This window comes from Rhinolophus hipposideros (genome assembly GCF_964194185.1).
Source record: "Rhinolophus hipposideros genome assembly, chromosome: 12".
Classification (NCBI taxonomy): domain Eukaryota; kingdom Metazoa; phylum Chordata; class Mammalia; order Chiroptera; family Rhinolophidae; genus Rhinolophus; species Rhinolophus hipposideros.
In genome coordinates, this window is record NC_138058.1 from 58,411,641 (window position 1) to 58,425,885 (window position 14,245).

General features: G+C 33.3%; 1 protein-coding gene across 3 annotated transcripts in view; it reads right to left on the reverse strand.

Moving 5' to 3' along the window:
* Positions 1 to 2,195: 2,195 nt before the first annotated feature.
* Positions 2,196 to 14,245, reverse strand: part of PPP1CB (protein phosphatase 1 catalytic subunit beta) — a 32,379-nt gene continuing 20,329 nt past the window's right edge. For all 3 annotated transcript variants that reach the window (XM_081069726.1, XM_081069727.1, XM_081069728.1), the window contains exons 5-9: positions 13,249 to 13,353; positions 11,524 to 11,595; positions 9,606 to 9,757; positions 6,036 to 6,170; positions 2,196 to 3,988 (exon numbers count right to left, since the gene is read on the reverse strand). In XM_081069726.1, the coding sequence (XP_080925852.1) occupies positions 3,884 to 3,988; positions 6,036 to 6,170; positions 9,606 to 9,757; positions 11,524 to 11,595; positions 13,249 to 13,353 (569 nt within the window). In that variant the 3' untranslated portion in view covers positions 2,196 to 3,883. The remainder of the gene's footprint in view (positions 3,989 to 6,035; positions 6,171 to 9,605; positions 9,758 to 11,523; positions 11,596 to 13,248; positions 13,354 to 14,245) is intronic.

The window sequence follows — 14,245 nt, forward strand, 5'->3', positions numbered from 1 at the left end:
TGTAAATTCTTCTACAGGAACCTTTTTTGTGGCCTCAACCTAACACTTGCCCAGGTGCCTGGGATGTAGTAGGTGCATAATAAATGTTGAATGAATAAAAAGATTTTTCAGTTTTTACATTTTTTTCCCATGACATAATGTGTAACCTTTTCCCCTTGTTAACATATGGCCCTTTCTCATGTTGCTAGCCTTTATAAATAATTTTAATAACTGCATAATACTCGAGTGGCTGGACCAATTTTAACACTATCTAAATTTCAGTTTAGATAACATCATAAAAGAGCATAACATCATATGCTCTTGTTGAAGTAACATCATAAAAGAGCATAATGATAAAACTTTACATGGATACTTACATACAATCAGTTTGTCTTATTATTTACTCTGCCAGGAATGCTGTCACTTTCAAATCCCTGTAACCACTGCTTAGCTGTTTAAGGAAATTATAACACACTGGACTCTACCAGCCCAAGGGCCATAGTACTTCCAAGCGGGTGCCACCGGCACAGTGAGGCTATTCCGTGTCTTCTCAGGCACAGCTTTGATTCAGGGATGGATCCACAGGGAAGAGGGGACTGGATTAGTGGGTTAGGTCAGGGTAGCAAGAGCACAGTAGGCTTGACCATTTTCCTTCTCTAAATACATTTTTAGCACAAAGATGTGAAAGAAAAAATTATTTTAATTCAAAAGTTATGGTTGCCAAGGAGACAACGGAATGTAGCTTAACTTGTATTTCAGTTCCTTGGTTCAATATGACACTTATATTAAGGGATACATCTTAATATGTTCCTGGCTTTTCTTCAGATGAATCTTTTTGAAAGGCATATATATCCTCTGAACACTTCCAATTAGGCACCTTTTAAGCCTCAAAATTCTTCCTGGTATTTGACTCTACATTTTGCACAAACCAGTCCTGCTGATCATGATTAAAAAATTTCCCTGGGCAAAATTAAAACAATGAATGTTGAAGCTTCAAGTGCAAGGAGTCCACTGTGGTCAATTCTTTCCGTTTAAGAACAGTGCGACAACATGGATGGACCTAGAGAGTATTATGCTAAGTGAAATAAGTCAGACAGAGACACACACTGTATGATCTCACTTATGTATGGAATCTAAAGAACAAAATAAACAACAAAAAAACCAACACAGACTCACAGAGAACAAACTAAAGCTTACCAGATGGGAAGGGGGAAGGGAGGTTGGGAGACTGGGTAAAAAAGGTGAAGGGATTAAGAAGTACAAATTAATTGGCAGTTACAAAATAGTCACGGGGCGGGCGGGATGTAAAGTACAGCACAGGGAATATAGTCAATAATATTGTAATAACTATGTATAGTGCCAAGTGGGCACTAGACTTATTGGGGGATCACTTCATAAATTATGTAAATGTTTAACCACTACGTTGTATACCTGAAACTAACGTAAAATAATATTGAATGTCAACTATAATTGGAAAAACAAAAACAAAATTAACCCAAATAATCCATATGATCCGTCACGTTATCAGTTATCTAGTGTTTTAATGAATTCAAATGAAATGACATTTGGATTAAAGATAAATTTGAATATAGAAAATTATTAAAAATAAGAGGAAGAACAATATAAATTAGTGACACTAGAATTACAGGATATTTTTCTCCTAAGAAATGAAGTTTTATTTATTTCAAGTAGCAATGTTACCAAGTAAATATTTTTAATGAACACACTGTATGAAAAGAAGCTGTTAAAGTGGTTTTAAGACTGTTTAAATAATTTAAACATGATAAATTTCCATCCTTTAAAATTTAGTGACCAATATTAATTAGTGACTATTTTTTCATAATCAGTATTGACCTGGATAAATTATTATAAAAAACCAGTAAGTGGGATCTAAATTAATGTTTTGATTAATACTAAGATTAAGAAAAGACTGCCCTGTTTCCTGCCAAAGGCTTATTTTCTAGACCTGCTTCACTGTAACTAAGAATACATCAAAAAATTCTATCAGAAATTGCTCAACTTACACTCCAATTAGGAAGATATTTAAATCATTAGATAAAAGCCTGTGTGACCTAACTTAATACATCATAGGCAATACATGAACATCTCCAGAAAGGATCAATTAATATATATTGAAGACATTAAAGTCTATTGGAACAAAATGTTTAAATCTCATTGTAAACGGGGAAAAAAGGGAATAAAATAACCAGTCAGGCTTCATATCAATTAGACAACTTTTACTAAATGAGAAAACTACATTTAAAATGTGCTTTAAAACAAAATGGAATTAGAAAAAAAGACATATGCATTTGAAAGAACTTTGCACTGTGCTGAAAATCAAATCTCTTGCAGTATACAATACACCAATTCATAAAATGTAAGTTAACAGAATTCTCAATTTAACATTTTCAAAGACAATATTAAGATCAAGAATTTCACATCTATGGTAGCACATATAGAAGGGCATTATAAATATGATGTCCATCCCTATGAAGCTTACAAATTTGACAATGCTCAATAAAAGCTTTTAGAATCACATCCAAAAGTATCGCATCCAAAAATCACAAATCTGTGTCCTCTAAATTCTCCTTATAAAATCTTATGTTCACTTTTCTACTCTTGCCATTTGTTAATACTAACCCTTAAAAAAAAGAGAACAGGAAAAGAAATGCAATAAACCCTTGATCGTGTACAGAAATTATTGCTACTCTAGTTCACTACAAAGCATGTCTATACAATATATGAACTTTGATCATGAAAAATCAGAATAAAAATCTTTAGTGACATAAGCCTTATAACCGTATACAACATTCACATGGCAATATTAGACAGTTAAGCACCCAATACCCAGTTGACAAAATGTCCCACTGACCAGCATTTAAATACATCCTTCGTACATAGGGAGGAAAAAAGAGATAATGTCAGCTTTCCAAGGCTTGTCAAAAAAGGATTCTCATGTTTCGTGGATCTGAAAACAACAAACAACAAAAACCCAAAAAAACAAAACCAATGCAAGTGAGGGTGTTACCAGAAAGTTAAGCATGCCAAAAGGTGTTTCGTGCGAATTAAAACCTAAAGCCAAGGTACCACATAATCAATCACATTACCAACTAGTTGGGTAGTACTATATGAGCCTTATCTTAAAGTTAAATGAAATGCTACTGCACAATAGAGCATCAATAAGTTAAAAATTAGAGTGCACAAATCCAAATCAGTGGCAATTTCTGTATAAAGCAAAATATTCACTATCAGCTGTAAAGTTTGCCCAAACTGTTTGATTAAATCACTGGATAGGACAGTTTGCAAATTTTTAAAAATATCAATCTCTAAAACTCCTTTTCACGGTAATGAGGCATAAGTTTTTTTAGATCAAACAGGTACATAGGTAAGTAAGAGATAATAATAGTTGGTGAATGTCTTTAAAGCTTGTCCCACATTTCACTTTTAAAAATGTTTAGGGAAAAAAGTTTAAAATATTTGCCATTAACCTAGCAAAAACAAACAAAACAAAACAAGCCCCAAATAATTAAACAACCAAGCAACACTAAAACCACATTACACAAGATGGGTCATCATGCTTTCATCTGGTTTAACTATCACATCTAGTTTAATTGGGATGCTTTTCAACTTTAAAAACTGTGATAAGTGAAGATGTAACTTTAATGGGTAATTTTGAATTTGGATTTAACTTTGTTGAATATTATAACAGAGTATACTTATTACAATACAGTGTAGCACATCTTTCTATTAGAAAAAAAATTTAAGATCCTTTACCCGTCTCCTTAAGTTAAAGGTGTGACATCATAAAGGGTGTCAAATGGCTGGATGGTTTTACAGTGCACACTTATATATTATGAAGCATGTCCTTAACAAATCTGATGGTTTCTTTACATAGTTCCTTTCTTCACCTTTTCTTCGGTGGATTAGCTGTTCGAGGTGGAGTGACAGGACGTCCTGAATTCAGTCCACCATACTGGTACTTAGCTTTCTTTTCAGATGGTTTCAATATCTTAAAGTAAACAATTTATCAACAATGTTATTCTTTCAAATGAGTAAGTTTAAGAAAATTACTGTTACAATACAGTTTTTCAATAAATGGCATAAATTGTAAAAGTGAAATAAAAATATAAAAAACCAACAAAGTTCCACAAATATTTCTCACATTTGAAGTGTGCAAATGTCTGAATATTGCTATTATTTGTCATTCCATTGATAACAAAAGCTTGACTACAAGAATCATACCAGTTACCCAATCCTTAAATTTAAGCAAATTTTTTTTTCTAATTTGTGTATCTCTGTGATGAGGAAAAAACCTCTAGCTTAAGAGTCAAAAAACTCTTCTCATCATAATTCTGCCACTATTTATATAGAGGGTAACTAGCCAAACTCTTCAGACTGTATGTTTTTGTGTACATAGATCTTTTTATTAAAAAAACAGTCATATATACAAACACACACACCCACACACACAACCACATATATATACACATACATATGTATCAAAATTCACCCATTTAAAATGTACAATTCAATGATTTTTAGTATATAGAGTTGTACAACCACTGCTATAATCTTAGAACATTTGTCACCCCAAAAGAAACCTTGTTCCCATAAGTAATCACTCCCTATTTCCATTTTCTACTCTCCTAACCCCTTTCAACTCTAAGCAACCACTTATCTACTTTCTTTCTCTATTGATTTGTCTTTTCTGGCTATTTCATATAAATGAAACCATACAGTACGTGGTGTTTTGTGACTGGCTCCTTTCACTGAGATACTGTTTTTGAGGTTCCTGTTGTAGCATGTATCAGTACTTCATCACTTTTAATTGCCAAATAATATGCCATATTATGGATATTCCACATTTTGTTTATTCATTCTTTAGTTCACAGACATTCGGGTTGTTTCCACTTTTGGCTATTATAAATAATGTTTATGAATATGCACATACATGTAACTGAGTACCTATTTTAATTCTTTTTGGTATATACCTAGGATTAGAATTGCTAGGTCATACAGAAACTCTACATTTAACTGTTTTCCAATGAAGCTGTATCATTATATATTTCTACCATCAATGTATATTTCCACCATAAATGTTAAGAAGGTTCCAATTTTTCCACATCCCCAATACTTCTTACTGTCTTTTTAAAATTATATTTATTCTGTTGGGTGTAAACAGAAGTTTAACATAATTATAGATGGAAAATTTTAATATTTACACAAAAGATGCTTAGAAAAGATTTATGAAGCATTTCTTAGAATTATTCAGGGCATCATAGTGTCTCAATGGAAAAAATATGTTAATTCAACTTCACTATGGCAACCATTGAAGGATAAGGCCTGGTTACCATCCTTAAATTGTAAATGAGAAGTCAAACATTTACCACTCAATTATACTAGTAGATACAAATAATATGTAGTAAAAAGGGATGAGAAAGCCCCTCTACACTTAAAAAGACAGTGTGTGCATGTTAGGGATATAAAATAACCTTTGCAAAAACAAAGTATTGAAGTTGTTTTGGTTCACCAACAAGAATGATTTTAAGTAGCATGCTAAAGCTCGAGTTGGTCTCCTTTTAAAATGTAAATGTTTCTATAATTATAAATGGGCACTTTAAAATTTGGAAAGTTTTTTCTTAGGTAAATATTCTACATTTTCATCTAAGTTTGTAATATAATTCTCTCTCCTCAATATCTGTCCCACCCATTCATCTTGCAAAAGAAACAAAATCTAAATTACTCATTGAATTCATTCTTTCAGTAGGTTAAGGCCCTATCCAAGGAGTCATTCAGTAATGTAACGATTTAAAAATCTGCATTAAGAATGACTGATGTAACTTAGTTTCCCTAAAACTCTAATATCTAACAAATACCAAAAGGCCAGAACCTTTGTGAATAAAATTAGAAATCCCTAACAAGCCTAAGGTGAGAATCACTTCTGAATAAAACTGATTTTCTACACTTGCTCACGGAAATACAAATCTAAAAGAAAATTTTTTTCTAATAGTTGTAATTAGATTTCTAGTTGTTATATATTAATATTTGTATCATACCTGAAATGAACACATCAAAGTTTCATCCACACTCATCATTCCACCAGCATTATCAAATTCGCCACAGTAATTTGGAGCTGAAAATAGGGTTACCAATTGTCGTTTAGCAAAAAATTCATATCCATCTTCCACCACCTGACAAAGGAAATGTCAAAAGAAAAAATTTATAGGCAATTCTCAACCATCTATATATTTATTGAGATTAATGTGACAAAGACCTAAAAAAAACCCACCCTGTTTGTTTTGACTTTCATCCTTAAACTTCCCTTAGAAGATTAAAATTAATGCCTTTTCTATAATGGCAAGGATTTAGGTTAAATAAAATCATAATAAATTTATGATTAAAAAGTTTTAAAATCATGCCATTTCCAAAGCGAATGCTAACAGGTATAGTGTCTGCAGGGAGCTGGGACACTAAGTACTTCTTAGATGATGGCATTACAATCCAACTATAGAATCCTTAATTCAATGAACAATAACCAGACAACGAAAGACATTATGGCAAAGACATGTTTTCTGCTCCACTTTAAAATTCTGTATTAGTATTATGTAACTACACACTGAAAATTCTAAATTGAGCTTAAGTCACACAGATCATGTTCCTAGAAATTAGCTGCCTATAAATTTTTCTGTATATAATTCTTTTCCTTAATGATTTAACATGATTTCTAGAATCTATTGTAAATTCCTGAGTTAAACAAGTTGTTCCTTGACTCTACAAATTTGAGAGGTAGGCAATGACACATGAACATTTTATATGTATTTATAGTAGGCAAGAATACTTTCTGAAGTCTTTTAGATATCCTTTGATTAAGCAAAAACTATCCTGCAATATTCGCTAATACAAGAAAGCACCTCCAAAATCATTTACATTTTTAAATAATTTCTTAGTATCAAGTACATGCTCCTGTTGTATTTATGTCATGATAGAATTTAGATACCAACTTTTTCTGTGAAGACCTTGGCTACCTTATCTACTCCAAGCTCAGCATGGTGCTTGGCACTCAGTACCTTCTTTTAGTTCTTAGGTTCCTTGTTCACTTGCTCACGTAATTCACACATTTACTGAAAGAACAGGCTTTTTTCTACAGGAATTATTTGTGTTGTTTCTTATAAGCCTCTTTATTTTAGAGATAATATGTGTTGCGTATTGGTTTGATATGGTTTGAAATCCACTTACTTGTGACAAAAAATCAGTTGTGTTTAAGAGTAAAGTTGTTTTGATGTACGAGTGAAGTAACTTGTGTCAGGATGTCATGATCTCATCTGTTGTTAAGCACTCAGCAACTGAGCTGTTGAGGGGCACTGCTGGGGGCTTATCAAATAAAACATGTGGAGAAGCAACTATGGCAAGGGGACAGTTAAACTATAAATACCCACAGTTTGTGAGGACCATGGGAGAGCTTCCCTCTGAGGAAGGAGACTCATTGCTGACCTAAATAGCTCTCTGAAAACCTTTGGGGCATTAGGTCCTCGCTTGGTAAAGGCTTTCCCACAGGAAGAAAGTTGTGCAGCAGCCCCCACAAAGGAGATCATCTTGCTGGTCAACACTGGCTCCATCGTTGCTTAGCAACAAGCACTAACAACAAGAGATTTTTACTTTTTTCCCTGATAGCTGGCAGTCAGCTGTCCTTGGCTAAGACATCTCTCCTAACCTGGAGTTGGAGCCTAAGTACAAACTCGTATAAACGTACACCTCAATTAAATTTGGACTTAATTCTTTTTATTTTCCCTTGCCTGAAAAAACAGTGTGAAAAATCTATCATTGGTTTGGAATATGTTATTTCTTTTATTGGCTTACAGAGACACAATCCTATATACTATTGGCTTGTGAAATTATAATTTCTGCAGTGAACCTGTGTTAAATCATTGACAAAGACAATCTTGACCTCTAAGCATAATTTGCCACCCAAAACATAACAATATGCTTCCAGGTAAGCAGAATAGGATTTTGGAGGTGTCTGGAAAAAGACCACATAAACTAAGGTAGTTCAGTAACGTGACTTTTAAAAACCATCATCTTTTTTCAAAAAGACAAATGAATGGAGAGCTACAGGTGAAAAAAGTTGAGTATCAGTGGGTATTTTATTAGGAACTTAGCAACTCTGCCCTCTTATCTAATAGAAGGCTTATCTGAATTATCTCAATCATAAACACAATGTTTACTGATTAAAAGACAACTCTGCCAAAAGCCAAGAATTTGGGGACATAACTTCATTTCCACTGAACTAGGAGATTCTGCTAGGAAGAAGGCATGTGATATACCACATGTGCAGAAAATGAGAAGCCAATCACCTGTGTTTTATTGCACAGGATCACAAAAAGCTAGTAGTAGTCAGGTATCTATGCAGTGTAAAGTCTCAGAGAAAAGGAAAGTATTGTGGAATAGCATATACGTAATAAATTCTGCTTTGATAAAGAAATAACAAGGAAATCTTTAGAAATACTGTATTTACAAATTTCAAATACTTTTAGTACTTGCAAAAGTAGCCAAAAATATAAAAAATTCAATGTATTTCATACCAGTTATATTTTAGAGAATGTGAGTACTTAATATAGTAAATTGTTAAAATTAAGCTTTTGTTAATTCTTTTATTCAGCAAATACTAAATGCATGCTATACTATGCCAGTAAGTTTACAAGGCAGTGGATATTGAAATGTCAGCAAGTCTCAATCCCCTCCTTAAAAAGTATACAATCTAGGGTGGGAGGTGGGAGATGAGGGTAAGGGGGATCAAATATAAAAGGAGAACTGACTCTGGGTGGTGAACACACAATGGGATTTATAGATGATGTAATACAGAATTGCACACCTAAAATTATGTAATTTAATTAACAATTGTCACTCCAATAAATAAATTTTAAAAAAATATAATAAAAATAGTATACAATCTAGTGGTAGGACATAAAGAAACAAATAAACCTAAATTGTATATATATTTTCATAATGAAAATTCAACTACGTACAAAAATAGAGTTCAATGAACTCCCATTTATTAACCACCCTGATTCACTAATTACCAGGATTTTGCTAACTTCTTTCATTTATCCCCCCCTTTTTTCCTCTACTGATGTATTTTAAAGCAAATCCTAGACATGTCATCCTACCTTTACATACTTTAGTTTGCATTTCTGATATGGACATCCTTCTTACATAACAATATCATCACAACTAAAACAACTGACAATGACCACTTGATTCTAAACCTAGTCTATAATCTAATTTCCCCAACTTTCTCAAAAATGTCTTTTTACAGTGATTTTTCTTACCAAAATCCATACAATTAATTTGATTGTTATCTATAATACATAAACTTCATATTAAAACAGGATCAAATATTTCTAAAAAGCTTCAGACAAGCACTTAAAAAGTTTTCTAAATTTTCTGAACACTGCAAAAATATATTCTTTTGAAACACTTTCTCTGGTGAGGAGGGTTAATAAGTCATTAGGTTGTTAACTGTAAGAACAAGGTACCGGCTTCACCTCTCAGTTTCCTCAAAAATAAAAGGACTGGATTTGTGTGAAATTAATAAATATTAAAATATCCAAAAGTTTTATATTTCATACCTGATGAGCTCTACAAATCAAGTCTAAATCATGACGATTCAGAAATTTACTGACTACATCAGCTCCAAAAGTGAAGGAAACACCACGATCATTTTCTCCCCAGCCTTGTACATCCTTATCTGGGTCAGACCACAGCAAATCACAGAGCAAACCTTTAAAGAATAAAAACACAGCAATAAAAAAAACCCAGAATTTATCACATAAAGTATATACACGGCACATTTGTTCTCCTGCCCTCTTACCCTTTAATAAACAGTAACAAGCTCGTGCCCCTTTCGCATCTCAGTTTATTGAACTTACCGACTCTGTTAAAGCACCACACAAATATAATCTTCCCTGGCTTCTTACGGTAGTGCTTTCCAACCCTTTACACATATGGTAAACATGTACATGGCACACTTTAAGCACATAATATGGAAAAGGCTGTTCATCTTTTGTATGCAGTTTCTCCACATGGATAACCAAATGACCCAGCAGCATTTCCTGAATTCATCCTTTACTTACAGAGAGCTACCTACACTGTCCGTTTCTGGGTGCCGTTAATCTTATTTATCCCTGAGCCAACAACACACTAGTGCTTTTAAATAAATCTCTATTTTGTAGGGCTAGTATACCCAGTTAATATTTTTTTTTCCTTCAGGATTGTCTCGGTTACTTTCAATCCTCTGTTCTTCCACATATAAATTTCTGAATCAGTTTGTCTAATCCCATGAACCCAGTTCAGATTTCATTGGAATTGTATTTATCTAAAGATCAAGTTGAGGGAAGAAAACATTTTCTATGAAGGCCTGGAGAGTTTAAATAAAGTCTGAAGGAACAAACCAAGATCAGATCCTTGGCTTTAGTAATGCTTTGGGCTTAAGAAAAGAGGTCAGAGCTAAAAGCACTTGTCCAGGTATCTTTATCATACATAAACCTTAAGAGGGACTCAGACCACCTTAGGAATGAAAAGTGAGAAGGCCAGGAAATGAATTCTGAGGAATCAAACATGTAATAAGTAGGCAGAGGAGGGGGTATGAGCAAAAAATACTGAGACCAAATGGTCACAGCAAAATGACGAGATTAGAATAGCAGAGATCTCCTGAAAAGGGTATGAATTATCTAGAATGAGAAAACTGTGATTTTGTGGTTCGTCACATTGATTACAAAATTACCAATAAACAACCTTCTTATCAGTAAACTAAAACACCTTTGTTTTTTTTCATATATGATATTCCTATTGTATGATTTCTAGACCGTATGGCAACTCCAGGCAATACTCATTTTGAAGATACTCAAGTTTGTTGAGAATTGATGAATACGATACATAAGGGTGGATCTGCTTACACAAGTCACAATGGGACAATCAATCCAATGTAAGTTTGTTTATAAAAAATCTGGTAGAAACTGAGAGAAAGGGCAATTTTGCTTATATTAATGCTTTTAACATAAGTGATATAATAAAAATATACCTGGTCTTTGTTCCCATTCCTGGCACAGAGCTCCTAAAATCCTTGGGATTTCTTAAGTGATAGAAATGTCTTTTGTTATTCATAAGGAGTCCCTTTCCATCACACCTGAATTTACACTAATGAAGTGACCCAGGGGACCCTACATAGCTTCAGGATAGGGGCCAGTCAACAAAAGTCCAAACACACAATTAGAAGGTTGAAACTCGCAGACCTCCGACCCTGTCTCCACCACCTACGGAAGTGTGGCTGGAAACAGTTCTATAAAAACACTTAAACAAGTAGATTTAGGGAGCTTTCAGATTGGTGAACTCATTGATGCCAAAGGGTGTGGAAGCTGGTCATCAAACCCCCCCACCCCATACCTTGCTCTATGCATCTCTTCCATTTGGCTGTTCCTGAGTTGTATCCTTTAATTCAAATATGCCAACATTTTACATAAAACAAGTGAACTTCTCTATATACTTAACCTGTATCAGGGACATCAGTGGGTCTCATAATTCTCCGAATCTGCTCCATAGATTGCAGGTCTGGTGAGAGTCCTATAAATAAAAAAATGAGTCATAGTACTGACATCTAAAAGAATTTTTTACTCAAATTAGAAAGACACTTAAAAGTAGATTCACTATGTGAAGTTAAATATAATTAAAGTGTTCCTTTTAATGTAGGGAGTTATTAAACAGTACCCCACTTGGATATAATAAAACATTATGATTAGGTCTTCTCCACTTTTCCCTACCAGGGAATGAAATTCCCTTTCATTTCAAAAGACTTCTTAAGGAAAAAATTCCTACCACTCTTCTTTCTTTCCAAACATTCCCTGCCCTTCATAGGAACAGACTCAATTCCAATCCTTTCTACCACTTTTGCTACTTATTACCTACTCTTAAACATGTTTACTTCCAACTGAAAGTGACTCACTCTGTCCCATTAGACCCTATAATCCACTCCAACACCTTCATTATCTTCATAAAAGCATGTGATCAGAATGGTCAACAAGAAAAAGGACATGAGAGTACTTTGCCATCTTTAAAGTAGTACATAGAAAGAAGCTAGTATTTCTCTTTCATAGACAATCATCACAAAACATGAAACTATTCTATACTGTTACATTTCAATTAATATAGTGAATTATGTTCTATTAGAGAATAAACCATTTATTACTTCAGGACTAGACATGTGCATCTTTCTTTTCAGCTTTCCTCCATTTTAATTCTTTCTACATATTGATGGAAAACTAATTTTCTTACAGTATTTTCATTAAATACTTCCCTGTATAAAAACCCAGTATGGCTATTAGACTATTCAATAAACTCCGCTGCTCAGGACTGAAATCTCGTAATCTGATCTCATCATTCCCCAACATGTACTTGACATTCTAGTCAGGCCAGTCCTCACATATTCTTTGAACTTAACATAAAAAAGTCTGACTCAAGTCCTTTTCACCTCTCCAAAGTCTTTATCCTCCAAAACCCATCCCTTCACAAACAGTCACCCAACAACTCTCTCCCTTTCCTGACTTCTCATAATTACTGTCTCTACAATTATGTCTGACGTTATTAAATTCCTCTCATTACTCAATGTTTTGAATATATACATTTTATGAATAGGTTTTTTAATTCCTCAAGATAGCCAGGTCATACAATATCTATATATTTTCATAGCATCTAGCTAAGCGCTAGACACATGTTGGTTTTTCAAATAAACTTTAATATAGTCAAGCTTATTTTAACAAGGCATACAGAATAACTTATTTTACCAAAAATTATTTTTAGGACTAAAGCAGACATATTACATAAAGCCTAAAACTCCTGGTCATGTGGGACTATTAAATTATACCTGTGTTCTGATGAAAGGCATTTAGTATAGGCAGAAAAATAATAATGATTCTCTCATTTTTACTGACAGTAGGGGCATCTTTCTGTCAAAACTGAGGCAAAAGGTATTTTTTTCAAACAATACTTTGATTATCCTCCTCATATGTGAAATTCTTTAAAGTACTAAATTTTCATTATGCATAAATAATCCTAAATTTATAATTAGTAAAAGATTTTAGCCATGTTTAAAACAGTTTCAATCACTTGCGTTTTCACACAAGCACTGCTTTGTTTTCTGACAGCATCTTAATTATTATAGGTCTCCTCTAAATAACAGAAGAATTGAGAAACACCCATAAGGCAAATTGACTAGTCTACCTCCGTGACAACAGAAAATCTTCTCATCCACAATGGCAGCTATAGGCAGACAGTTGAAACAATCAGTGAAGGTCTTCCACAATTTAATATTAAACCTTCGTTTGCCTATAAAAAGAACAAGCAAATAGAATAAATAAATCTCACAAGCACAGGATTACAAATGACTTAAATTTTCTTTATACATACCTAGCACTGTGTTTTTTCTATAATGAAGTGTTACTTGTATACATTTAAAAAGACAATAAATATTAAAAAATTCACAACTTCAGTAAAGTTACAAAGACTTCAAAGACTGTGCTAGATGTTTTATGAAATAAATACATCAAACACTTGTCTTTTAAGATCACTACAATATAGCAACTCTGAAATAGTCTAATAGACTGTTAGTTTATTTTTTCCATTCAACACATACACTAAATGCCTAGCCAAATAAGTAAGCAGAAGTGAAAGGAGAGCCTCTGGACACTGTCCATTTTAACTCTAATGCATTGAGTAACACAGCATAAACTTACTGCCAAGAAAGGAAAATTTCCAAGTGCTTAACTGGTATTCACTTGAGTGAATTACAACTTGACACTATAGCAAGTATAAATAGACACAAAGGCTATAATTTTCCTGTAGTCTAACAAAAAGAGCTACAACAAAGACAATCTCAAGTGTATGTTCACCTTTTTAGAGTTACTCAATTTTTCTGAACTTGGCAATAAGTTTCAACAACTAACCCAGGGAAAGGATGAAAGACAAAAGCACTAATTTCCTATGCTTTTATGCCATAACCTGCCTCTCAATGACTTAAGTATAACTCAAAGTAGTGTTTACAAGATATTCTCACATACATCATTTCATCTGATGTCATTTCTATCCCAAGGATATTCAAGCCCATAGTTTACCTTTTAAGAATATATCTCTATTTCTGATGTAGCTTTGAAAAGTGGTTCTAGTTTGAATATACTACAACCCACTTCTTGCCCACTGGTCTGATTTAAACAACTGCAAC